This window comes from Pseudonaja textilis, chromosome 18, assembly GCF_049901715.1.
Source record: "Pseudonaja textilis isolate UNSWEBS1 chromosome 18, rPseTex1.2, whole genome shotgun sequence".
Taxonomy (NCBI): Eukaryota; Metazoa; Chordata; class Lepidosauria; order Squamata; family Elapidae; genus Pseudonaja; species Pseudonaja textilis.
The window spans coordinates 1,196,892-1,222,000 of NC_142007.1; the positions used below are offsets into that span (position 1 = coordinate 1,196,892).

General features: G+C 43.5%; 3 protein-coding genes across 3 annotated transcripts in view; 1 reads left to right on the forward strand and 2 right to left on the reverse strand.

Annotated features, from left to right (window-relative positions):
* The window catches only part of ATP10D (ATPase phospholipid transporting 10D (putative)), a 19,592-nt gene extending 6,799 nt beyond the window's left edge, over positions 1-12,793 (reverse strand). Inside the window, exons 1-15 of the mRNA XM_087914863.1 lie at positions 12,075-12,793; positions 11,255-11,545; positions 10,088-10,282; positions 9,400-9,604; positions 8,882-8,967; positions 8,435-8,541; positions 7,699-7,830; positions 6,528-6,643; positions 5,900-6,152; positions 5,242-5,444; positions 4,432-4,614; positions 2,871-3,447; positions 2,386-2,492; positions 1,217-1,343; positions 605-789 (exon numbers count right to left, since the gene is read on the reverse strand). Coding sequence (XP_087770989.1) covers positions 605-789; positions 1,217-1,343; positions 2,386-2,492; positions 2,871-3,447; positions 4,432-4,614; positions 5,242-5,444; positions 5,900-6,152; positions 6,528-6,643; positions 7,699-7,830; positions 8,435-8,541; positions 8,882-8,967; positions 9,400-9,604; positions 10,088-10,282; positions 11,255-11,514 — 2,736 coding nt within the window. The 5' untranslated portion in view covers positions 11,515-11,545; positions 12,075-12,793. The remainder of the gene's footprint in view (positions 1-604; positions 790-1,216; positions 1,344-2,385; positions 2,493-2,870; positions 3,448-4,431; positions 4,615-5,241; positions 5,445-5,899; positions 6,153-6,527; positions 6,644-7,698; positions 7,831-8,434; positions 8,542-8,881; positions 8,968-9,399; positions 9,605-10,087; positions 10,283-11,254; positions 11,546-12,074) is intronic.
* On the forward strand, positions 12,771-17,142 carry COMMD8 (COMM domain containing 8). The gene is made up of 5 exons (XM_026722081.2): positions 12,771-13,009; positions 14,133-14,288; positions 15,105-15,257; positions 15,970-16,125; positions 16,501-17,142. Exons 1-5 carry the CDS (start codon positions 12,968-12,970, stop codon positions 16,519-16,521), a joined length of 528 nt encoding a protein of 175 aa, XP_026577866.1. The 5' UTR covers positions 12,771-12,967; the 3' UTR covers positions 16,522-17,142.
* LOC113450797 (arylacetamide deacetylase-like 3) lies at positions 14,244-22,929 on the reverse strand. Its single transcript, XM_026722096.2, has 4 exons — positions 22,678-22,929; positions 21,689-21,908; positions 20,075-20,138; positions 14,244-19,048 (listed from the first exon to the last, which is right to left on the reverse strand). The coding sequence occupies exons 1-4, from the start codon at positions 22,849-22,851 to the stop codon at positions 18,268-18,270; spliced, it is 1,239 nt and encodes a 412-aa protein (XP_026577881.2). The 5' UTR covers positions 22,852-22,929; the 3' UTR covers positions 14,244-18,267.
* Positions 22,930-25,109: the final 2,180 nt, after the last annotated feature.

Here is a 25,109-nt window from a genome sequence, read left to right on the forward strand (position 1 = left end):
ACAACAACAGAATGGAATGAAATGGAATGGAATAGAATGAATAGAAGAGAGAAAAGAGAAGAGAAGAGAATATAGAATTAGAATAGAGAATAGACTAGATTAGATTAGAATGAGAAAGAATAGAAAAATAATAGAATGCAGAATAGATTAGAGAATCAGACTAGACTAGAATAAGAAAGAACAGAACAGAAAATAGAATTAGACTAAAATAGAATAGAATAAGAAATAATAATAGAATAGAAAATAGAATTAGAATTAGAATAGAGAATAGAATAAAGAAATAATAAGAATAGAAAATAGAATTAGAATAGAGGATAGAATAAAGCAAGAAATAATAGAATAGAATAGAATTAGAATATAGACCAGAATAAGAAAAAATAATAGATCAGAGTAGAACTGATTCACTTAACCACCGTGGCAAGAAAAGTCATAACACGAGGCCAAACTCACTTCCCTGATGCTCCAACCTTAGCCACACCAGTTTTGGCGTCAGTTATGGTCATAACCCCTGTATCTGGAAGACCATATCCTCCAGCCGCCAAATCCCACAAAGATATGACATTTTTAGGGGGCGAAGTCCTTTTATGCAGAGCTTCCAACCCACCAAATTCTCACTGTTGAGTGAGAAAAGTCGGTCTGACCCGTCCAGTAATTTGCAAGAATAGGCGATGTTGATGGCCGTCTCCTTTTTATCACCGGTCAGCATCCAAACGTTAATCCCGGCTTTCCGGAGGGCCGCTATGGTTTCTGGGACCCCTTCTTGCAGTCGGTCCTCGATTCCAGTGGCCCCTATTAAAACAAAAGGAAAAGGGAAAAAAAAACCCCAACCAGGTTCATTATTTCAATTTTTTTTTTTTTTTAAAGAAAGAAAGAGAAACGCAAAGCAAACATTAAAAAGGACGCAGCAGGCTGGAACAAATGAACGTAAAGATTCTGGGTAGTCCTCGACTTACGACCACAACACTCCTGTGGCCAAGCTAGACACTGGTTATGGGAGCTTCACCCTCCATCGGTACAACCTGTCTTGCCACGAATCCCTGCATTGGTTCAGCGAGCAACCCTCATAAACACGAGTTGGTTGCCAAGCGTGGGAATTTGGGATCGCATGACCCCGTGTTCCGACCCAAGCATTGTTCCAATTAAACAAACTGCGTATAAAAGCAAACCTACTTTAATGCGGCGCTGGTTAAAGCGTCGGGTTTTCGTTGCGACTCACCAAGCAGGGTTAATTTATTTTCGAGCCTCTCCGCCGACTCCAGAAGCAGCTGCTCCCGGTCTTCTATGCTGCTCTCAGCTACGAATTGTCCTTTCAGCCACTCTTCATATTCTTCGTTGCTCAGCACCTGAACGCCCACCCAAAATAGGCATCCCTCACAATGATATTAACGGCAAGGCTTAAGTGGCAAGGGGGCTTCCTTGGGTCTATGGCCATTCGGGGCGGGATTGAGCCTAATATCAAAGGAACGATGGAATGGAATCGTTAACAGGGAGGGTGCAAAAAGGAAGGGCAGAATGAAAAGCGGGTGACACAAATTAAAATAGCTTGGTTGTGTATTTTAAGTAGTCGAACTGTTGGATTGTTCTTTGGTGGGTTGTCCTGTGGCGAGTTGGCCATGGTGAGTTTGGGGGGTGGCGGGGGAGGAAGACTGTGGGGTCCCGGGTGCTCTCTGAGCTGGGTGGTTTTCTTGCAGATGTTTCATGACCCAACTAGGGAACATCGTCAGTGCTAGGAGGGAGTTGGATGTACAGACAGGAGAAGAAGGAGAAAGAGAAAAAGAGGACAGGGGAAAGAGAAGGGGGAGGAGGAGGAGGAGGAGGAGGAGGAGGAGGAAGAGGAGGAAGAGGAAGAGGAAGAGGAAGAGGAGGAGGAGGAGGAGGAGGAAGAGGAAGAAGAAGAAGAAGAAGAAGAAGAAGAAGAAGAAGAAGAAGAAGAAGAAGAAGAAGAAGAAGAAGAAGAAGAAGAAGAAGAAGAAGAAGAAGAAGAAGAAGAAGAAGAAGATCAACTATCCTATCCTCTACCCTAGATATAAGGAGCCATAAACCAGTTTTAAGGAGGGATGGTCAGGGGTGGCCTGCAGACTTCAACTCCCAGAATTCCCCAGCCAGGGAATGGATGGAATATACAATCTATACGGTAACAAGGCAGCAGCTCTATTCTTCTACCCGTAGGAAGAATTCGTACTGTCCCTTATTTTCAGCTATGGGTTGAGCCACACGCCTAAACAAGGATATCGGATTATGCCCTGGCTTAATCTAGCTTTCCTAAATTAGGCAAAAAAATATTAATTCAACTTTTCATTATCAGAATTCTTTTTTTTTTTTAAGTGTGTCTGCAAATTCTTTAGGCTTAACCATTTTACAATTATTGTTTTTGTTTTAAATTGCCTTCATAGAGATGCAAAGGGTACGAAGTCCTTGTCTGGCGTAGTCATTCAAATGCCTGTGAGTTCTTTCTTCTACCGTCCTCCTCGGTGATCCCGATTTATCTTTGCCTGGATATGAAGAAAAAAAAAAACGGTGGAGAGAATATATAAATAGATAAAGAACTTGGGGGGGGTGGGGGGGGGGGGAAATAAATGGATTATCTTTCCTTCCTGGGGCTTGCAGCGTATATATATATATATTAGTATTGAGTATTTATTTGATTTGTCGGTCGCTTACAAGATCGCAGGTGTAAGAATAAACATAGTTTTGAATACATGAGATAGATACTTATAAGAAAAATTTTAAAAAAGCAATAGGACAGGGACGGTAGGCTTAGGCACGCCCCCTACAGGCCCCTGAGGAACCTTCTTGCTGGAATCCTGACAGGCATAAGATCCCCCCCTCTAACACCAGGACCAAAGTTTGGGGCAGCGTGAGCCTCCTACCTGGGGATCCCACGTCCAGCAAATTCATAATGGTAGCGTCCGCCCCTTTTGTGTACACCACAACCTGCTTGAGCATCGGGTGCCTCACAACCACCGACATGCGTTTCCGGGTGGAGTCGAAAGGCAAGATGTGCAGGAGCTGAAAAGTTAACATCCCCAAAGGCGCAAAGTCGATCTGCACCTGCTCAGGGCTCCTGGTTTTCAGAGTGCACTGGTACGCCCTGGCGGCGTGGACCAAGGCTGCTTCGTCCGGGCTCTCCGCCTCGTAAGATATCTCAGGGTTGTTTAAAGACTCGTACGACAGTCGGTCGGGCCGGTCCTCGGGCAACCTTAAAATGTCTGGAATTTTGGGGCTTGGGGAGGCGGCTGGCATTTCCAGAGTGTCGGTCAACTGCGCTGGAGAAGAGGGGAATTTCACGTGGACGGAGACTTTCCCCGATTTCTTCGGTTCCTCTCTACGCCCGCCGGAGGAATCCGGGTTTTGGGAACTCATTTTGCGACTTGACAACCTTTGGAATATGTTTTTAAATTCGCCCAGGTTTAAAGCGGGCATTTTGACCATGGAAGACCACCGTCTCTGCGAAAGGAAGAAGACGGCCTATAAAACGCAGGCAGCCCTCGACTTACAAAACGCTTCACTCAGGGACGGGTTCGACGTTAGAACAGCACTATTGCACTATGAAAGCTCCTTGGATGCTGATTGGGTGGGTCAGTGGGTTTTTTTTTTGCAAACTTGGCAATGTGACGATGTGTGCGGACTTCGACTCTGCGGAATTGCCCAGTCAGACAAGTTTGGAAAACACAACAGATATAAATGATAGAAAAATTCACACTTTATAGAAGTTTCAATCTGAGGCTTTCATGCCAGAGAGAGGGAGAGAGAGAAAGAGAAAGAGGAGTGGATGGATACATACATGGATGGATGGATGGATGTAGAAAGAGAGAGAGGGAGGAGTGGATGGATAGATAGATGATAGAGATGGATGCATGGATTGGTGGGTAGATAGATAGATAGATGATAGATAGATAGATAGATAGATAGATAGATAGATAGATAGATAGATAGATAGATAGATAGAGATGGATGGATGGATGGGGAAAGAGAGAGAGAAAGGAATGGATGGATAGATAGATAGATAGATAGATAGATAGATAGATAGATAGATAGATAGATAGATAGATGATAGATGATAGATAGATAGTCTTCCAGTATTGGAGGGGCTGCCCCAAAGAAGAGGAAGGGGTCCACCTATTCTTCAAAGCATCAGAAGGCAAGAGAAGAAACAATGGATGGAAACTTATCAAGGAGAGAAGCAACCTGGAATTCAGGAGAAACTTCCAAACAGGGAGGACAATGAACCAGTGGAACTGCTTGCCACCAGAAGTTGTAGTTGCTTTCATCACTGGAGGCTGTTAAGAAGAGACTGGACAGCCATTGGTCTGAAATGCTCGAGGGTGTCCTGCTTGAGCAGGGGGTTGGACTAGAGGACCTCCAAGGTCCCTTCCAGCCCTGTCATTCTGCCTTATGGAACATCTGGCATTCTCTCTTCTCTGTACTCACCCTAAGTCGTGGTTGGTCAGGGGCGCAAACGACCACCGTGTTGCAAATTGCCAGGGCAATGAAGAATTCAGTGATGTACACTATTTCCGGGATCGGCTTCCGTTTGTCTGGGTAGGAATAGGCTTTGCTTGAGATCCGATTCACTTTCTTCACAAGTCGCATATCTGGCACAACGTCTGTCTCCTAGGGGGTAATAACGTTAAAAAAGCAATCAGAATGACGTCGGGTTTCTCCAAGGCAAGCGGGCGAGGCAAGGAACAACGGACGGAAACTCATCAAGGAGAGAAGCAACCTGGAATTAAGGAGAAACTGGCTAACAGTGAGAAAAATTAACCCGTGGAACCGCTTGCCACCAGAAGTTGTGGCTGCTCCAACACTGGAGGGTTTTTTAAAGAAGAAACTGGACAGCCATTGGTCTGAAATGGGAGAGGGTCTCCTGCTTGGGGCTGGACTAGAAGACCCCCAAGGTCCCTTCCAGCTCTCTTCTGTTCTGTTCTACTCTATATTCCTATTCCTATTCCTATTCTATTCTATTCTATTCTATTCTATTCTATTCTATTCTATTCTATTCTATTCTATTCTATTCTATTCTATTCTATTCTATTCTATTCTATTCTATTCTATTCTATTCTATTCTATTCTATTTTCTAGTCCTATTATGATTCTATTCTGCATTCTACTCTACTCTACTCTACTCTATATATAGCCAGAAGTCTTTTTGAGTCTAAATAAAAAAGGACCCGTATGGAGGAAATACAGTGGCAACTCTATAGATTCTTGAGCAGGTCGGATGGTTTGGGGGATACTCACAAGAGGGCTACTGAAGGCTAGTTGTCTCCAGCCAACAAAGCCCATGCTGCTGGAACTGCGGAAAATCCGGGAGTTCAAAAATTCGCTGGATTTGCGACTGAAGAACCTCGCCCTGGACGCATGCCTCAGCGAAGAGTGCGACGAAAAATAGGCGGCCTCGTCTTCCTCTTCGTCGAAATCTTGATACGTTTCTAGTCTCTTGGCTAATCATGGAGGGAACACCCCCCCCCCCAAAAAACCAACTTCATTAGGAATAGTTTTCGACTTATGACCACAATTGAGCCCCAGATCTCTGTCGCTAAGCAAGACATCGGTTCGGTGAATTTTGAGCACATTTTACGACCTTCCTTACTATGGTTGTTAAGTGAATCAATGCAGTTTTTGAAGTTAGCAATACGGTTGTTGAGTGAATCTGGTTTCCCCCATTGACTTTGCAAAAGGGGGTCGTGGACATGCAACTGTCATAAGTACATGCCAGTTTCCAAGCCTCCAAATTTTGATCATGTGATTTCTGGGGAGGCTACAAAGGTTGTAACCGTGAACAATGGTCCCAAATCCCATTTTTTCAGTGCCGTTGTAACCTTGGTCACTAAATGAACTGTCATAAGTAGAGGACTTTACCGAAAACGAACTGGTCATGGACGTGCCTCAGTCTTACCATTTTCCTCATGGCCGTATTCCAACCCTGCGATGCTGCATCTCCGGAACACCATTTTATTCTCTGTGAGGGTACCGGTTTTATCCGAGAAAATATATTCGATCTGGCCCAGATCTTCCGCGATATTCAGGGATCCACACTGGATCTTCCGGTCGGACACCTCGTCATATAAATCGATGTCGTTTCGGATTAAAAAGATGTGCCCCAGCTTGACGAATTCAATGGAGACGTAAAGAGAAATTGGGATTAAGACCTGTGAGGCAGGAAACAAAAAAAAAGGCAGATTTGTGAGGTAAAAAAAAAAGAGAGAGAGATGAAATATGGCTTCCTCACACAACCAGATCTTCTTACCCATCACAAGCCAGCAAAGTCAGGTGAGAGCAACACTGACTTTCTGACTTTCTGACAATCCAGACGGTGGCCAAGGCAGGCCGTAAAGCGGGGACCAAAATTCACTGAACGCATGCTTCGCTTAGCAACAGAAGCTTTGAACTCAAGGGCGGCCGTAAGTCAAGGACTAGCTGGACAAGAAAAACAGCCCACCTTGTTTCAACCCCGTTCAAAATACTTCAGGATCAACGGGGACATAAAAGTCACAAAAGTTAGAAGGAAGGAGCTACAAAATTACCTGCAATAAAATTATCATTGTCCAAAACATTAGAAAACCTCCCAATTCTGCAGGTAATTCTTTCCCGCTTGTATAGAGAGGGGTTGCAGGATTGGCCCTTAGCCAACGTCTGTGCCCTTTCGGGAAAGAAAAGAAATGGGAGATTTGGAAGAGTTAAAATATCAAAGATGAACGTTATTTATTGTCCTTTAACACGATTTTGTCTTAAAGAAATCATACATGGTTTGTTGTTTTTTTTAAGACGATATTGTTTTAAAGGCTTAAACTTTAAACTTAAACTTACCCCAGAAAGCAAAGATCTAAAATTAATCTGGTTTTATGCACTTTTTTAAAAAAATCTGACCATTACTGATTTTAAAGATGATAGGGGGGAAAAAGTCACTGAATTCAACAAGATTTCCATACATTGTCTTTTCACACAGCAAAAACAGTCTCTGGAGAATGCTTATGTTAGTCAATTTAAATAGAAGTTCCAGAAAAACATCAGTATTAGCAGTATAAAATTATATAGAGCGCTATATTTTTTAAACAAAAAATTCAATGGGTTAAAATCTTTTTTTATTGCTTTGTCTTCTCAGTTTTAATAGAAAATGTTATTTCAGTACGGTGGTATTTATATGACCTATTTATATTTTTAATGTTATATTATTTAGGCATCTTAGAAAATAAAATACAGTTATGAGAAAAAAGGAATATCCTCGCAATATTAATTATAGTTTTGGATATGAATGTTACAAATAGTGTTATCCTCTCTCCCTCCCTTTCTTTTCTTTCTTTTTCTCCCCCTCTCTCTCTCTATCTCTCTTTCTTTCTTTCCTTTATTTTTCTTTCCTTTCTCTCTCTCCCTCCCTTTCTTTTTCTTTCCTTTCTTTTTTTCTCTCTCTCCCTCTTTCTTTCTTTCTTTCTTTCTTTTTCTTTACTTTCTTTTTCTTTCCTCTCTTCTTTCTTTCTTTCTTTCTTTCTTTCTTTCTTTCTTTCTTTCTTTCTTTTCCTTCCTTCCTTCCTTCTTTTTCTTTCCCCTCTCTCTCTTTCCCCCCCAATCAGGTTTAGCAAATTTAAAAGACTGAAAGTAAAGTTAAAATATAATAATGATGACGATGATGAAAAATTACACTAAAAAAACAACTTCTGACTTCCCTATGTGTGTCAGTTAGTCTTGTCTTTAACTTACCGATCGCCCCTATGAAGCACATCACTATGAGAAGCAACACGCACCAGACGATGTCCCTATTCATTCTCTTCTCGAGTTTGCTTCGCTTGTACCGAGGTCCCATTGTGTTTAACATGGCTTTTGTTTCATGACCTTGCAACACATACACACACACACACACAAAAAGAAATGCACACTGGGTGTCTCAATGCAAAACAAAACTTTAACTCATTAAGAGGAGGGAAGCGGTGTAACCCTTACGCAATAGCAATAGCCCTTAGACTTATATACCCTTTCATAGCCCTCTCTGAGAAGTTTACGGAGTCAGCCTATTGCCCCCAATAATCTGGGTCCTCATTTTACCGACCTTGGAAGGACGGAAGATTGAGTCAACCTTAAGACGGTCACGATCAAACTCCTGACAGATGGCAGTCGGCCTGCAATAGTGCATTCTAACTACTGCGCCGCCACCATGCTTATGTGATGTTTACATAATATTTTCTAAATCACGTGAACCTCAGTCGATCAATCCGTCAGGATAGAGCTGGAAGGGACCTTGGAGGTCTTCTAGTCTAACCCCTTGCTCAAACAGGAGACCCTAGACCATTTCAGACAGGTGGATGTCCAATCTTTTCTTAAAAACCACTAAAAGTTCTGGAATTGTGTTTCGTGAACATTTGTATTTCCTGATTGATCAATGAATGGGTCGATTTCTTGCAGATTTTTCACTCCAGCCCAGTCCAGCTATGGCACCCACCTGCGTAAACCACGATGCCAAGCACAGCTTCTGTGTTCCTGACAATACATCCGCGCATGAGCAGGTTGTCCTTATTTAAGCCCACGCGCACCCCATCCACGTTCTCACTGCAACACATGGAAATCTAAGAGTGATTTTTTAAAATAATTTTTAAAATATTTTTTATTCGACACACACAAACAAAAACAAAAAGAAACATTAAAAACATTGAACGTGACACAATCCTCCTAACCCCATAGTTGTCTTACATTGCTAAATCACACATAAAAATAGTGCATTTTTACATTCTATATATAATATATATATATACATTTAATCATTTCCGATTGTCTTGATCCTGTCTCTTTTCTAACCAACCATAAAACTTATCCCATACTTTGTAATAATCCGATTCATACGGGTTGTTATTTTTCTCAACAGCAGAAGAGCATCTTCAAAACCACTTACATGAAGCCCCGGAAAGAATTAAGGTCGTTGTTAGGAGTTTCACATTCAATTCTGCATATAATGTCTTCTGGATTAATTTCATAGGCCTGCAAAAGAGAAAGAAGGTAGGTAGGTAGGTAGGTAGGTAGGTAGGTAGATAGATAGATAGATAGATAGAAACTATTCCAGGAGAGAAACAATCTGGAGTTAAGAAGAAATTTCCTAACGGGCTTAACCGGTGGAACAACTTGCCACCAGAAGTTGTGGGTGGTCCATCCCTGGAGGTTTTTAAAGAAATGATTGGACAATCGTCTGAATTAGTATAGGGTCTACTTCCTGACACAGGGGCTGGACTAGAAGACCTCCAAGGTCCCTTCCAGCTCTGTTCTGACTGATTGATTGAAATGGTCTAGGGTCTCCTGCTAGAGCAGGGGGGTCAGATTCCCTTCAGAACCGTGACGCTGTGACCCCGAACGGTCGCTAAACGGAACAGCTGTAAGTCTAGGACTCCCGGTAAGACCCTCAAGCGTGACTGGTACCTGTTCGGCGAAGCCCTTCACCACCTGTCTCTGTTTCAGGTTGGTCTCTCCATCCAGGCTCGAAGTCTCGATGTGGCAGATCCCATCCCCGTCGCTGGAATAGATCAGGATCATGTCGGCCGGAATCTCTTCGTTGCAGGCCAGTCGGATAAAATCCCCCACGCTCACTTCACTCCAAAACTTATCTATGTAGTCTCTTGATCTTCTGAAAAAAACAGGGAAGAGGTTTTCAAAGCATTAAGTAGGTGGAAAACCTGAGTATGCCACTTTTTTGTGTGTATTTTATTGATACATTTTTCTTTAATAAGCATAAAAACTCAATATCTATATGAACAGTATGTTGTCTGAGTACAGTTAGTTTTGAAAAAGAATAGTAGTAATAATAACAATATTCATATCACTGATAATAATCACCATAATAATAATAACATTGGCTTCTTCATACAATAAACCTTCATTGTATACAGTGTTTCCCCCAAAATAAGACTGGGTCTTATATATTAAACTAGCTCAATACCCATGCTTCACTACAAAACTATGTGGTCGGGCTTAGTTTTTTGGGAGGAAAATAAGGAATTTGTGACCTTCCAATCAGCAAATTCATTTAACGACCGTGTGACTTAGACCCTTCAATGGGCCCTTGTTAAATTGAGGTCTCACAATATGCCGCGGAAGGACTGTTACGTACCTACAATACGCTCTGGTGAGGAAATTGTTGATCTTTTTGTCTAATTTGTACTTTGTGTAATCCTCCAAGCCGTCTTTCACGGCGATAATGGTGAGAACCACACAGAGAGGAATCATCGTGATTTCCTTCCTAAAGGCTTCCACCGCTGGCACCCAGTTAAGCAGAGCGATAAATAAGAAGTACAGATTGGCGACCCTGAAATAGAACAATCCACCGTAAACATACAAGACACATGAGTGGTTATTAGTATGCAAGCAACCTTAGCTAACCAAAGGACCATTGAAACAACGTCATGCATCCGCAAACCATAGGTGTTTATCATATGTAATCTCAAATATCCAGATATTTGTCTGGTTTTGACTTAAATAGTCTGTTTAAAATTATAGTTCAAACAGTTCAGCTTAAGTCACCGCAATATAAAAAAAAATAGGATGTTGAGATTCTAGAATAGGAATAGAATCGAATGAAGGATAGGATGGGATGGGATAGAACATAAAGAATAGAATAGAAATAGAATAGAATAGAATAGAATAGAATAGAATAGAATAGAATAGAATAGAATAGAATAGAATAGAATAGAATAGGGATAAGGATAGGGATAGCGATAGGGATAGCGATAGGGATAGCGACACAGACAAGGATAAGGATAGGAATAGAATATAAACAATAGAATAGAAATAGAATAGAATAGAATAGAATAGGAGTGCAGAATAAAATACAGAGTAGAGTAGAGTAGAAGAAGAGAAGATGGAAGATGTATGATGGAATATGGAATATGGAACATGGGGAATGAAATGGAAATGAATAAAATTCTTTATTGGCCCAGTGTGATTGGACACACAAGGAATTTGTCTCCGGTGCAGAAGCTCTCAGTGTACATACAAGCAACAAGTGATAAAATCACGATCACAATATACAATCATCATAAATCACAACCAATGATACAACCAACCAACTGGTAGTCAGAAGATGCCAAAGGAATAGGTAATAGGAAGGATGGAAAGGGTAATAGTAATACAGTCCTACTACATGCCTTGACATCCTGGGACATAAGAGAGCGTTGTGCGAATTGGCTGTTTTGCAGAGGAATAAAACTGTCTTTGTGTCTAGCAGAATTATGAAGGGTTTTCTTATAATTCAAATAAAATAAGGAAACGAATGAATAACCTGTGGAACTGCTCAAAGAGATTCCTAGGTATAAAGGACCAAAGCCGGTATTTGTTGGTCCGTATTTTGTTGTTCGCATAGAGGTTGCTGACTTTTTTATACTCGTCTTTAAAATGGGTCGACCAAGGTATAACAACTCGGTGTTTCTTTGATTTTTCAGGGACCAGCAGGGTGTCACAACTCGGAGCTGTGGGTCCGATTGTGTTCTGCTTGCTGCTCAGCCACTGGCAATATCGGGGTGCCCACCCCTGGTCTCCCATCTTCTCAGTCAGCAGATCTGGGAGAGGAGATCTGTAAGAGTCAATTTAGTTAAAATGATTGTTACAAAGGATCAATGGCTCATTGCACGGTCGGCTATAAACCAACCTATAAACCAAAGTCAACGTCAAAGTAAAGTGAAAGTGACAGTGAAAGTGAAAAATAAAGGTAAAGTCAAGTCAAAGGTAAAGGTAAAGGTAAAGATAATGGTAAAAGTAAAGTAAAAGTAAAGTAAAAGTAAAGTAAAAGTAAAGTAAAAGTAAAGTAAAAGTAAAGTAAAAGTAAAGTAAAAGTAAAGTAAAAGTAAAGTAAAAGTAAAGTAAAAGTAAAGTAAAAGGTCCCTTCTCTCTTATCCTATAAGGAGATGTCTCCTGTCTGAGCAGAGGGCTGGACTAGAAGACCTCCAAGGTCCCATCCAACTCTGTTATTCTATTACCTTGCACAGGGTAGGGTTTCGCCCACATCTGATCCCAGAGGAAAGACAGCTAATGGTAGCTCAAAAAAGCAGGCATTTTTTTAAAATAATAATAACAATAATAATAATACTAATACAGGAACTCACTTGTTTGGACTCTGCTGCCAATGGGAGTTTTCACAGAAGAAATCTGACTCATGTCCTTAAGCCACAAGGGGGGCTGAAAATCTTTGCACCGCCAGCCAGGGGCCTCCAACTCGGAGAAAGTTCGGAACCAGCAACTGAAGCCCACCGTGTGAACATTCTAGAAGAGTCGAGACAATGGCTCTCCTGGGTTCTGCAGGTTGGCCTGTGTCCTCCCTCCCACTCTGCAAAGACAGGTAGCCCACCCCTGACCACCAGGGAGCCCAACATTGGCATTGCCACCGTCGTTAATCGCTGCAGGTGTTAGCAACATGGTTGTTAACTGAAACTGGCACACACACACACCCGTTGATTTTGCTCATTACGTGATTCCCGGGACACTGCGACCGTCATAAATACGAGTCACTTGCTAAGCGTGGGAATTTTTGATGACAAGGATGCTGCAACTGTTGTTAACTGTGAAAAACCGCCCCGAGTGTTTTGTTTTTTAAAATGCTGTTATAACTTTGAACTTTGGCCACTAAAGGAAGTGTTGTTTAAGGCGAGGACTGCCTGCAATCAGAGGCTGGACTAGAAGACCTCTAGGGTCCCTTCCAGCTGTACTCTGATTGATTGATCTGTCCCTCAATTGTACTGCAGTTGGTGTCACAAAACTACAACTCCCGGGATGCAATGCTAGTCATGTGACAACGAGGCCCTTCCTCCTCCTCCCGCCAGCCAAAGGCTGCGCCTGCGCAGAAACGGCCACGGCTAGCCGACTCCGTTGGAAAACGCGGGCTTCTGCCGCAGGAAACCACGCATGCGCGCGACGGGGTACAACTGCAAAAAATAAAAAATAAAAAAAGAGAGAGAGCTGGGTGGACCCCGTCGGCACGTTTGCGTCTGCGTAGGACAAGATGAAGCTCTTGGGGAAATTGCCCGCGGCCGAAACGGCGAAGGTGACGACGGAGAGGGGCTTTATTATATTCGGATATAGCCTATCTGGGTTCCCGCATCAGCGGAGCGTCTTCTTTCCCTTCAATTTCCCCCTCAGTTCGGGCTTCGAACGGGCGACGTTAACTGCCCATGCGCAGAACGGTTCTCGCGCGTCTAACGTGTGTGCGCATGCGCGCGTCCTGGACGGGGTGGTGGTTGTTTTTTTGCACATGCGTACTAGGGTTTTTTAACTTTCTATATTTCATCCTTGCAGTATTGAATAACGAGTTGGAAGGGACGTTGGAGGTCATCTACTCTAACCTCCTATTTCTTACATTTGCATCTCTCTTTTTCCCCCTTTTTTTGCATAGATGCAACCAGCTCTCTCCAATGTTCTCTTTTTCCCCCAGCAATTTTCTTTTTGCCGCAAAAGGGGCTTGTGTGCACCAAATAAACCCATTCTGGTTATGGAAAGCTGTCAAAAAATCTCTGGGGGAGCCTGTTTTTATGTTTAACTGATTATTTATTATTAATTAATTTTATTGCATTAATTAATAAGTAAGCACTAGCTCAGGAGTGGCTATCTCGTTGATTTTAAAAGCCACCCAACGTTTGAATGCTAAAATAAATGTTGCTATTTGTTCCTTAATCTGAACGACGGTCCTGGAATTAGTATTCTTGTTATTAAAACTTGATTCATGCCTTGCAGGTAGTCCTCGACATACGACCGCAATGGAGCCCAACATTTCTGTCACTAAGTGAAACATTTCAGTGAATCCCCTCCCCCCAATTTCCCACTTTTCTTGCCCATTTTATTAAGCAAATTCCTGCCGTTGTTCAGTGAATAACACAGTCGTTAAGCGAATCTGGCTTCTCCATTGACTCTGCTTCTCAGACGGTCGCAGAAGGGGATCGTGTGACTCCCCTGTCATAAATACGAGTCAGTAGCCTTGGAATTTTGATCAGGTGACCATGGGGTTGCTGCCAACGGCCATAAGTATCAAAAGTGCCACTCTTTTATTTATATTTTACCAATGCCGTTGAAACTTTGAGTGGTCACTAAATGAACTATTGTAAGTCAAGGACTACCTGAGTCATGGCCCTTAGGAAATCAATGTCTTTCTTTTTTTTTCTTTTTTTTGGCAGTTCTTCCACAAAGTCATCGATGGGCTCTGTGGCCAGGCTTTTCCCCAGCATCGAGATTACGACGCGATTTGGAATTTAACAGAATGGATGGAGGTGCTAGAAGAAACTGCGTCGTACTTCAGGAAAACTGTTGGAAAAGATCTTTCTGAGGAGGAGGTAGAAACGCCCTCAGGGCTTTTTTTTTTAAAAAAAGAGAGAGACTCGATTCTGCCGGCAAACTCAAAATGTATTGTGTAGAAAAGAAAATTATGAAGAACATTATAAGCAAAGCTTGGTTTATGGAGGAGATTTACGCACAAGATGTGTTTACAGATTAGATTAGATTACATCAACAGAGTTGGAAGGGACCTTGGAGGTCTTCTAGTCCAACCCCCCGCCCAAGCAGGAGACCCTACACCATTCCTGACAGATGGGAGTCCAGTCTCTTCTTGAAAGTCTCAAGTGATGAAGCTCCCACAACTTCTGAAGGCAACTTCTGTTCCATGGGTTGATTGTTCTCACTGTCAGAAAATTCCTCCTTATTTCCCTCTTTGATCAGTTTCCATCCATTGTTCCTTTTCTGGTCTTTGAGGTGCTTTGGAAAATAGCTTGACCCCCCCCTTTCTCCTCTCTGGGGCAGCCCCTCAAATATTGGAAGGCTGCTCTCCTGCCTCCCCTGGTCCTTCTCTTCACTGGACTAGCCAGGCCCAGTTCCTGCAACCGCTCATCATAGGTTTTAGCCTCCAGTCCCCTCATCATCCTGGTTGCTCTTCTCTGCACTCTTTCTAGAGTCTCAACCTTTTTTTTATAGTCTGGTGACCAAAACTGGATGCAATCCTCTAGGAGTGGCCTTACTAAGCCTTTACGGACTGGTAGTAGTAGCACCTCCCTTGATCTTGATTGTATCCCTCTGTTAATGCAATTTAGGCAGCCGGATGCTTAAGAATAAACATGCAAATGTTTTTACCACTAATTGTCTCTTTTTTTTTGGAGGCTGTTCGGCTGTTGGCAGAGTTAAATCCCGACACGCAAAGAACAGCGCTGACTTGCTTGAAAGCCAGAAAACCTGATATCAGGCAAGCCCTGGTTGGAAACACAAATGCCATTTGTTCTTCCCAGCTCCTGAATTTTGACTGGCAGCTCAAGGTTAGATCAATCTTCTCATTCTTGTCTGCATAATATTTCTAGGAATACCAAATTTGGCAGGAGATCAATTGAGGACTGTCTGACATGTTAAAAGCTCCTGAGTTTACCATTCTTAAACTCAAAAGAAAAAAAAGGAGCTGTTAAAAATGTAGAGAGAGACATAGATATAGAGAGATAGAGATATGGATGGATGGAGAGAGAGAGACAGAGAGAGAGATAGGGATGGAATGAAAGACAGAGACAGACAGAGACATAAAAAGAGATAGGGGTGGATGGATGGAGAGAGAGAGAGGAGACACACACACAAACACAGGGATGGATGGATGGATAGAGAGAGGAGAGAGAAAGAGAGAGGAGAGACAGATATATATATAGAGAGATAGGGATGAATGGAGAGAGACAGAGAGGAGAGATATATAGAGAGAAATAGGGTTGGATGGATGGAGAGAGGGATGGATGGATGGAGATAGATATAGAGATACACAGATAGAGAGGTATATAGATGATAGATATAGATACATAAATAGACAGACAGACAGACAGACAGACAGACAGAGATGCTGAATGCAAACTAGATGTCTCATTTATGCGTACTCGGAATTCCTTTCAGCTCTCATGTTATGGCCTTAAAACAACTGCTAATTTATTTTTTTCATGGCTTCTGATAAAAAAAAACCCGTCTTAATTGCATTGTCTTTGCTTCCCTACGCAGCTCGCCCTTTCTAGTGATAAATTGTCCATGCTCCAGATGCCGCTTTTAAACCTGGATCTGGATTTGTCGAAGGATGGGGACCTCAAATTCACCTCTGTGGAAATGAACAAAGAAGAATTACAGACTCTGATAAATGCGTTGGAAGCAGCGAACAAGGTGCGTCCTTTTTGCTTCGCCCCCTTCACAAATGTTTCACTTTAGCAACGTGCATTTTGGGCTCAGTTGTGGTTGTACATTGAGGACAGTGGGAAATTGACAGCGAGAAACACCCAATCTGGCAGGAGGTCCTGAATGCTTATTTCACCCCAAACTGAGTGATAATTCTATTTTTTAAAATTTAAATTACTTTTCTGTTTCTTTGTATTCCCCATTTTTACTCTTACGTTATCCTTTGTATACGTTGGGAATTCCACGATTGAGGATTGATTGAGAAGATATGTGGACAATCATGTCTACACCATAAAGTTTAAAATAATATATCTGAATATGCTGTTGTTATTTAATGGTTTCCCTCTTTTTCCTTCTTTGAAGGTTGTTTTACAGCTGAAATGATTCCGGATTCAGAGCTTCCCAGTAAGGAGAAATGAGATATTTATTCTAAAATGCAAAGGGAATTTACATCCCCACCCCCCCAGAGATGGAAAATTCAGCACATGAAAGAAGATGAGGATTTTTAATTGCAAGCTTACCGAGACTGCTGATCCACATTAGACCAAAATTAAGTACATTTAGGCTAAATTGCCAAACTGGGACAGAGCTTGAATTGTTACAATATGTCTGAAAACTTTTGAAGAAATGAAGGTGCTGAAAATTCACTGGCTTTCTTACTCCATTAGCAAACATTGCGTCAAATTGTTTAGGGCAAAAGAAAAGAAATTTCTTACTTTTTTTTTCCAATTCGCTTCGGATTTGTTAAAACAATTACATATTTTGACTACCGTGGGATGGTTATCCTGGAAAGCGAAATGCTTTGTTTCTAACTTGCCTAAGAATAATATTTTCCAGGTCTAACTGAGCTCTGTCCACAAATTCAGAGGAAGGCATTCACTTAATTAAAAACATCCAGTTTGAAAGTGACATTAGGAACAATTCCCATTCATGTCAAGTGGATTTAAGACATCAGAGTAAGACTTGTACGTGGGAGAAATCAATAAATGTTTTTGTAACCAGGTATATTCATCTGAAATGAATGAAATATAAGCCGGTTAATACAATCTTGAATCTTATGGGTCTAGAACAACTCATCGCAGCCAACTGGCTGTGGGGAAAAAGTTAGGCTAATATCGAAGAAATGGTGGAACAGAATCACGAAAAGAAGGCTGCCAAAGGAGGGGCAGAATGAAATGTGAATGATAAAAATTAAACTATTTTTTTTAAAATATTTTAAATAATTACATGGAGTTGTCTTGCAGCGAGAAAGAATAGAGCAGAACAGAATAGAGAATAGAATGGAATGGAATGGAATAGAATATAGAATAAGAATAATAAGAAATAGAATAGAATAGAATAGATTAATAGAGAAGAGAAGAGAAAATAGAATAGAATAATAGTAGAGTTGGAAGGAACCTTGTCTTCTAGACCAATCTCTTCTTGAGCAGGAGACTCTAGACCATTCCAGACAAATCCCATCTGGAATGTCCCGTCTATTTTGAAAGGCTACACTGACAGAGCGCCCACAACTTTTGAAAGCAAGCTATTAGTAATTGTGTGTCAGGATTCCAGTAACCGCTCTACTTAAATCATGATCCTTGAGCCAAACTTCAAAAAGCTTCGAAGGATTCATTAGAGGCGACATACTGGCACTACTTTGTATGAAGCCAACTCTGGCCTACGTCCTTCACAGTCCCCTATGACCCCGTTTCCCCCCTGGGTGTGTCATAAATCAAATTCTCCAATTGACCACCTTCACGGGCTTGGTGTCATCAATCATGTTCTCCAATTAAATATATTCCCAGGCAAAAGCTCTGGTAGTTTAGTTACAATCTTTTAAAGAGAAGAGTTGGAATGTACTTCCGCTTTCAAACTGCTGCATTGCTCTTCCAGGTTTCCTTCCTCCCTCTCATTTTATTTTATGGCAACTACTAAAACAGGCATTGGAATATTTTATGAGTTGACATCACATTAACTAATTTAACAAGCGCTGTTCTGACAAGACCTGTCGTTCTGACCCAATCGCACTCTTCCAATATTAATCGGGATAAAGCGGTTTATCCTAAGGGGACCATGAGTCCGGGCCACCGGATTCCCCGGAAGACGATCGAGAAGGCAACGTTCCCTCTCTCATTTTCGTTTTCGGCCTCACAAGTTTCGGACAAAACTGGCAAGCTCGTGCGCGATCCGGTTTGCTGAAGAAAAGGACAGGAAGCAGTAGCCATAGCACACGCTGATCCCATGCACGCCGTTCTCTACATGGCTCCAAGTTACCGGCACACGGTTGTCCATCAGCCGCCGCAGGTACAGCAACCCATCGTCGCGAAGGACGTCGAACTCGCAGGTCAACAGGAAGGTCTGAGGGAGTTTGGCAATCACCGTGTCCTCGGCAAGCAAGGGCGAAAAATTGTCGGTTAACACCACTTTCATTTCTTCGTGCAGCCGAGGGTCAAACTGGAACGAGGACGGCTCTGGCGCCACGTAGCCTCTGGCTTTGAACCGTTCTGGGATGTGGTCGGCGCTCACCCACTTCTGGTATTTCTGACGGGTGGCCTCGGGAACATGGCTGCCCTTCAGAAGCCCATCCGCCAAGGACGTTGGCTTGTCCAAGTAACGGCAGCCTAAGAAGGCAACCAGCTTAGGCCACAAGAGGGGACTTCTGCGGTTCTGCTGATAGGATGGCAAGGATAAATCCAAACCCTGAAGCGCGGGGTAGATCAAGGCTTGGGCGTGGATCTTGGGAAGGTCACTGCGGTCCGTCAGGACCTGGCAAACATGTGTGGCCAAAGTACCCCCGAAGCTGTCCCCAGAAAGGATAATACGGGAGCTATCCACCCCGTAATCGTCTGCGTGTTTTATGAGGAAGGTGGCCACCTTGAGACATTCAACATGCTGGCTTGGATAAGGGCTCTCCGGTGCAAGTCCATACCTGAAAGGAGGACAAAATGACCTGGTTATGGATTCCTGATCCAATCGGGTACATCGTCAGGCTTTCCCTTGTTCTGTAATCTGGTGGTTGTTTTTAATTAACAATCGATCAATGAGAGTAGAGTTGGAAGAGAACTTGGAGTCATCCACTCCAACCTCCTTTTCAAGCAGGAGACCCTACCATTTCAATCAATCAGTCAATCAGAATAGAGCTTGAAGGGACCTCGGAGGTCCTCTAGTCCAGCCCTCAAGAAGGAGACCCTATACCATTTCAGACGAATGGCTGTCTAGTCTTTTATTGAAAATCTCCAGTGATGGAGCACCCACAATTTCTGAAGGCAAACTATTCCACTGGTTAATTGTTCTCACTGTTAGGAAGTTTCTCTTTACTTCTATTAATGTTACAAATACCCCATTTCCCCCCAAATAAGACTCAAAGCATAATTTCTCAGGATGCTTGTAATATAAGCCCTACCGCCCAAAATAAGCCCCAGTTAAGCTTGTCAGCCAGTCGGACACATTTAGTACCATATTTCCCTGAAAATAAGACCTAACTGGAAAATAAGTCCTAGCATGATTTCTCATGATGCTCATAATATAAGCCCTACCCCAAAATAAGCTCCAGTTAAGAGCACCAACCAGGTAGGCGCATTTAGTACTGCGTTTCCCCATAAGACCTAACCAGAAAATAAGTCCTAATACATCTTTTGGCAAAAAAAACACAAATATTAAGACCCAATATTATTTTAGGATAAACTCGCTGCGGCCAACTCTCTGCGGGACAATTCAACCATTGAATTATTTCAAATATTTTTTTAAAAAATATATTTTAACTTCTTGCCATTCACATTTCATTCTGTCCCTCCTCTGGTAGCCTTTCTTTCTTTAATAATTCTACTTCACCATTTCGTTGATATCGAGTGTCACTCTTGGCCCAGCTCGCAGCAAGTTATCTCGGCAGGGAATTGGCTGTGGCGAGTTGTCCTAAATCTGCTGCAGGTTAACGAGACAAGGGGGTGACACTTACCCAACTGTGACCACCATTGCGTTCCCCTCTTTGGCCAGGTATCTCAGGAATCTTTCGAAGGTATCTGAAACGAGCATCGATGAGTTACAATGGATGAGGTTTCATTCCTGGAAAACCCTTTCCCTTTTTTCAGACAATAGTCGGGGGAAGGAAAGGTTTGTCAGAGACAAGCTGTCATACTGGAGAGGACTTTCCTATTGGCCAAGCCTCTTACCAAAGGTTGTCCTGTTTGCTTTTGGAATTATCTTTCAGAGGGCAGGATGTCAGAAGATCCCTCTCCGATAACAGGATCGTGTCGAAAAGCACTGTGGCAATATTGGGAATTACTAAAGCTTTGGCTGCGGCTGGCATAAACACAGATATCGGCTTGCAAATGGCTCTAGATAGAGATCTTTGTCAAATGCTCAGGTTTTGCAAAATCAATTAATCATCCCTTGTTAATCGGCATCCGTAGGCACCTAAATAGCTACCTTCGCTTGGTTCAGACTCTTGCACATAACTAGTTGGACTAGAATCGCTCTTGATAGCAGCATCGTAAGTAGAGTACTGATCAATATCTTCATGAATGCCTTAGATGAAGGATTAGGAGAACACATCAAATCAGCAGATGACGCTAAGCTGACAGGAATAACCAACACCCCAGAAGACAAGCTCCGGATAGAAAAAGATCTTGACGGACTCGGAACAACGAGCCCTTATTCAACAACATGACATTGAACGTGGAGAAAAGCAAGGTTTGACACAAGAAAAAACAAAGGTATAAGTACACACAAGTCAAAACCAGGCTCAAAACCAGTAATAGTGGGTGGGATCTTGGAATGTGAGTGGGGACGATCCATGAAACCTGAGTCAGAAGTGTGCGGCGGCAGCCCAAGAAGCTAATACGATCCTTGGTAGTATAAACAGAGCCATAGGATCCAAATAACATGAAGCGCGAGTATCGATTTATAAAAATAAAAGGAAGCAACTAAGACAATTAAAAGCCTGGAGGCTAAAACATATGAAGAATGTCTGCAGGGATTGGGTACGTCTAGTTTACTGAAACAAAGGACTGGGGGAGAAATGATAGGAGCCTTCCAGTATCTGAGGGGCTGCCCCAAAGAAAAGGGGTTCAGTTTATTCTCCAAAGCCCCAGAAGGCAGGACAAGAAGCGAAGGATGAAAACTCATCAAGGAGAGAAGCAACCTGGAATTCAGGAGTAACTTCCTGACATGAGGACAATTAGCCCGTGGAACTGCTTGTCACCAGAAGTTGTGGCTGCTCCATCACTGGAGGTGCTTAAGAAGGGCTTGGACAGCCACCTGTCTGAAATGGAACAGGGTTTCCTGCTTGACCAGGGGTTGGACTAGAAGACCTCCAAGGTCCCTTGCAGCTCTATTCTGATTGATTAAGAGGGGTGTGTGTTTTGTGTGTGTGTGTGAGAGAGAGAGAGAGAGAGAAATAAATAGGGAGAGAGAGACTTTGAATGAAGTGGAATTCCACGTGTTGCACATGTTTTAGTAACGGTTCAGTAATGATTTGCCATTAAATAGGATGCTTTTCAGCCCGTCGCCCTGAGATTCCCCAACCATCTTGGCTTAGCAATGGAAGGTTGGCTTGGAAGAGGTCTCTTACCGTAGCTTCCCATAATGCCACTCCCGCCGTGGAAATACAGGACAGCTTTTCTTTTTGCGGTCGAGACCGTTTTGGGCGAGTAGATCCTCACTGGCACCCCATCGAATTCCTCATTCCAAATGACCAGGGACGGATCTCCCCGCCAAGCGGGGATTCCATTCGTGCACAGCCGCATAATTTCAGGAAGGTTCGACAAGCCCAGCTCTTCTAAAACAACTCCCTGTTGGCCAAACGACAAACAAGAGGAGAAGTTAAGTCCGGGGAGGTGCGTCACGACTTCTGAAAGCAAGCGGCCCATCCCAGCCCCCTTACTAATTTGTCAAGAAATTGTGGGTGCTTCGTCACTGGGGGTTTTTAAGAAGAGATTGAACAGCCATTTAGTTGTCTGGAATTGTATAGAGTCCCCTGCTTGAGCACTGGGGTTGGACTAGAAGATCTCCAAAGTTCCTCCCAGCTCTATTCTGATTGATTGAAATGTCACCCAGCCTGAGACCTTCAGGTGGGGGTATTTAACTTCAACCTCAACTTAAATTTTGTTTTAATTTAACTTTTCCTTAGACGTAGTGAGGCAAGATTCTCCCAAGTTAAGGTTGTTGGGTTTTGTTTTGTTTTTAAAAAAAGACTTCCATTTCCCCCCTCTTGTATTTATGAAGAAATTCTTCAGATTTTACTACCTGGTGTAACCCAAGCCACCTTCTCAGGCTTCTGCCCTGAACCTATTCCAAGTGCCAAGGGGAACGTGGCCCAGCGAGATGAAGGAAAAGAAAACGAAGGGAAGTCCCTCTTTAACTCCAGCTCCCCTTCAGATCTGGACAGGGAGGGGATCCAGTCAGTTTCACTGCTTTTCTTGCTCAAGAAGCCAAGGAAGGCTTTGACAGCAGTGCGGATGAATCCAGGCCAATTCTAACCGTGTAAGGAAAGAATAAATCCATTGCAACTCTTCTCTGCCCCCCAGAGTTCCCGACAAAAGGAACGAAAGAAAGACTTACTAAAAGGATGCCCGACATGATCCACGTCTGACAGAGGCGGAACTTCAAAGTTTGATCGAGCCCAGGAGGAAACACAAGTTGGTTATACTGGATGATGACCGAGGCCAGGCAGATGGCTGGGGAAATGGCAGTTCCAACCAGAAGGCCGGCCAGGCGCTTCCAGAAGGACCTCATGGCGCCTTATCTGGGGCAGAAAGGTCCTCCTTCTCCCAACCTGTCCTTAGCGACTGCGAAGAGCCCAGTGGCCGATCCATGGGAAAATAGATGGGTTGGTATTGATTAGGAGAAGGTAAGCCTTTTCCTCCCCGCCCATCTTGGACACACCTACACAAAGGACCGGCCAGTGAGGACGATCTCCATTGGATCGATTCTTGTCTTCCATAACAGGATTGTTTCTGGTTAGGAAATCCAGTCGGAAAGAGGAGGCCTCTCCGTGCATGGATTTCTCCGTAGCCCCACCTCTTCTCGGTTCTCCTTCCACCAGCCAGAGCTCAAAGTCCTAACCCGGTTATTATAAGGGTTTAATCCCCAACGTTGTGCAGCAGCTGGCTCCGTTCTTGTTTCCTCATGGGGCAATGGTGCCAGGGTTGGAAAGGAATCAATGGATTGTGGGTTACATATAGAGATGCTTTTGGGGGCGGGGAGGCAGCCTACCCCAAAGGGGACGTGAAGAGCCCCCAGTTCATGGGTAGGTGTGCGGGATCCAGATTGGAACAACAATACCCAATGGGCACAAAGGATAACACTGTGTCATGCCCCTGTCGGAGTCTGAATCCTCGGCTTACAATGGCTCATTTAGTGACCGTTCAAAGTCACAAAAAGGGGGCCGTTCTTCCCACTTACAACATCCCTGGGTACCACAAAAAAGGGGGGGGGGACTGTCATGCCCCTGTTGGAGTCTGAATCCGAGAAGGAAGCTGAACAGCTGACAGGGAGCGGGAGTGGGGCTCCGTTGGCTGTGGAGGAAACTGGGGAAGGGCAAAGTCCGGCTGGGCAGAGCAGGGGAGAGGGAATTCAGAGGAACACTCAGGCCCACCCACCCCTCTTCATCCTAGGGCACGCAGGAAGGAATGGAGAAGGGAGCAACGTGGGTTGCGTGACTTATGGGGGTGGAGAGGGCCCTGATTCCCTTCAATAGCCACAACTGGGAATGAAAGTTTAAGAGAGATGCAAGCTGAGAGCGGCGTCAGCTGGGAGCAAACGTGACTTTATCCTGTGTTGTCTTTGCTTATCTGTGTTCCTGGTGTTTTCCCAACCATGTGAGTTTTGCCGTGCTTTCAAGTCTGAAATTCTTGCTCCTGTCCTGCCAAACTAATTACTTCAGTTTTGTTTGTTTGGACTTTTAAGTTACAGTTTGTGTTTGCTCTGTTTTGGACGTAATTTTCTGCAGTCAAAGGCTGTTCCTGGGAGCCATTGGGGACACTGGGGGCAAAGTTGGAGATAATAAATGGACTCATTGATTATCTGACTGTACTGCCTTTGTGCCAGGCCCTGGGTCATCACACATTGTGGAGTGGTGTGATGGTTGCCTCACAGTCAGGAGGCTGTGAGTTGGATCCTAGATAGGCGGATATTTCTCTCTCTCTGGTCACATTGAGAATATATCTGCTGATCAAAACTCATTGGCAACCAGAAGGGCATCTGGCCATTAAAACACCCTGCTAGCTCCATTCAGTTTCACCCTACAACAATTATGGGGTTGTTAAATGAGGATGACCAAAGATAGCATTGTCCATTCTCTCATCCCTCAGCGAGGATGGAGGCCTTCTCCTCCCCACCCATTGGGGAGACCCCCTACAAGAGGGACCAGGCAGCAGGGAAGGTCGGATGGGAGGTGCCATTGAATGGATCCTTGGCTTTCTATAATAAGATTATTTCCGATTAAGAAGTACAGCTGGGAAGAGACGGAAGACCTTCTTAGTGCGCGGATCCGACAGATTTTGTCTGTGAGCCAACGTCTCCTCCTTTCATCACCTGGACGCCAAAAGTCTAACGCGGTTATTATAAGGATTTAATCCCCAATGTTTGGCTCCTTCCTCATTTCCTGACGTTGCAATGGTCCATGAATTGTGGGTCATGTGTGGGGCTATTTTGGGGGGCCCTGAGTCCTAGAACAGCCTACCTCAAAAGAGATGGGAAGAGCCCCGAGTTCAAGGAGTAGGCATGGGATCCAGATTGGAACAAAAAACTTGGCAAGTTTAAGACGTGGTCCACAAGTCTTAAAACTTGCCACGTTTGAAGGCCCTTGGTCTAGGGTCCCCCGCGTGAGCGTTTCAATCAGAATAGAGCTAGAAAGGACCCTGGAGGTCTTCTAGTCCAACCCCCCTAGATGCCGTATAATTCCGGACAAACACCTGTCCAGTCTCTTCTTAACAGCCTCCAGTGATGGAAGCACCTACAGCTTCTGGTGGCCAGCTGTTCCACTGGTTAAT

Bases quoted from the DNA above. Each gene is read 5' to 3' on its own strand.
- COMMD8 (XM_026722081.2), top strand. From the start codon at position 12,968: ATGAAGCTCTTGGGGAAATTGCCCGCGGCCGAAACGGCGAAG. The intron at 15,258-15,969 runs GTTAGATCAATC...TTCCCTACGCAG, and splicing joins ATTTTGACTGGCAGCTCAAG to CTCGCCCTTTCTAGTGATAA. The intron at 16,126-16,500 runs GTGCGTCCTTTT...CCTTCTTTGAAG, and splicing joins CGTTGGAAGCAGCGAACAAG to GTTGTTTTACAGCTGAAATG.
- LOC113450797 (XM_026722096.2), bottom strand. From the start codon at position 22,851: ATGAGGTCCTTCTGGAAGCGCCTGGCCGGCCTTCTGGTTGGAACTGCC. The intron at 21,909-22,677 runs GTAAGTCTTTCT...TTTGGCCAACAG, and splicing joins TCATGTCGGGCATCCTTTTA to GGAGTTGTTTTAGAAGAGCT. The intron at 20,139-21,688 runs GTAAGAGACCTC...TGCTCGTTTCAG, and splicing joins TGGCATTATGGGAAGCTACG to ATACCTTCGAAAGATTCCTG.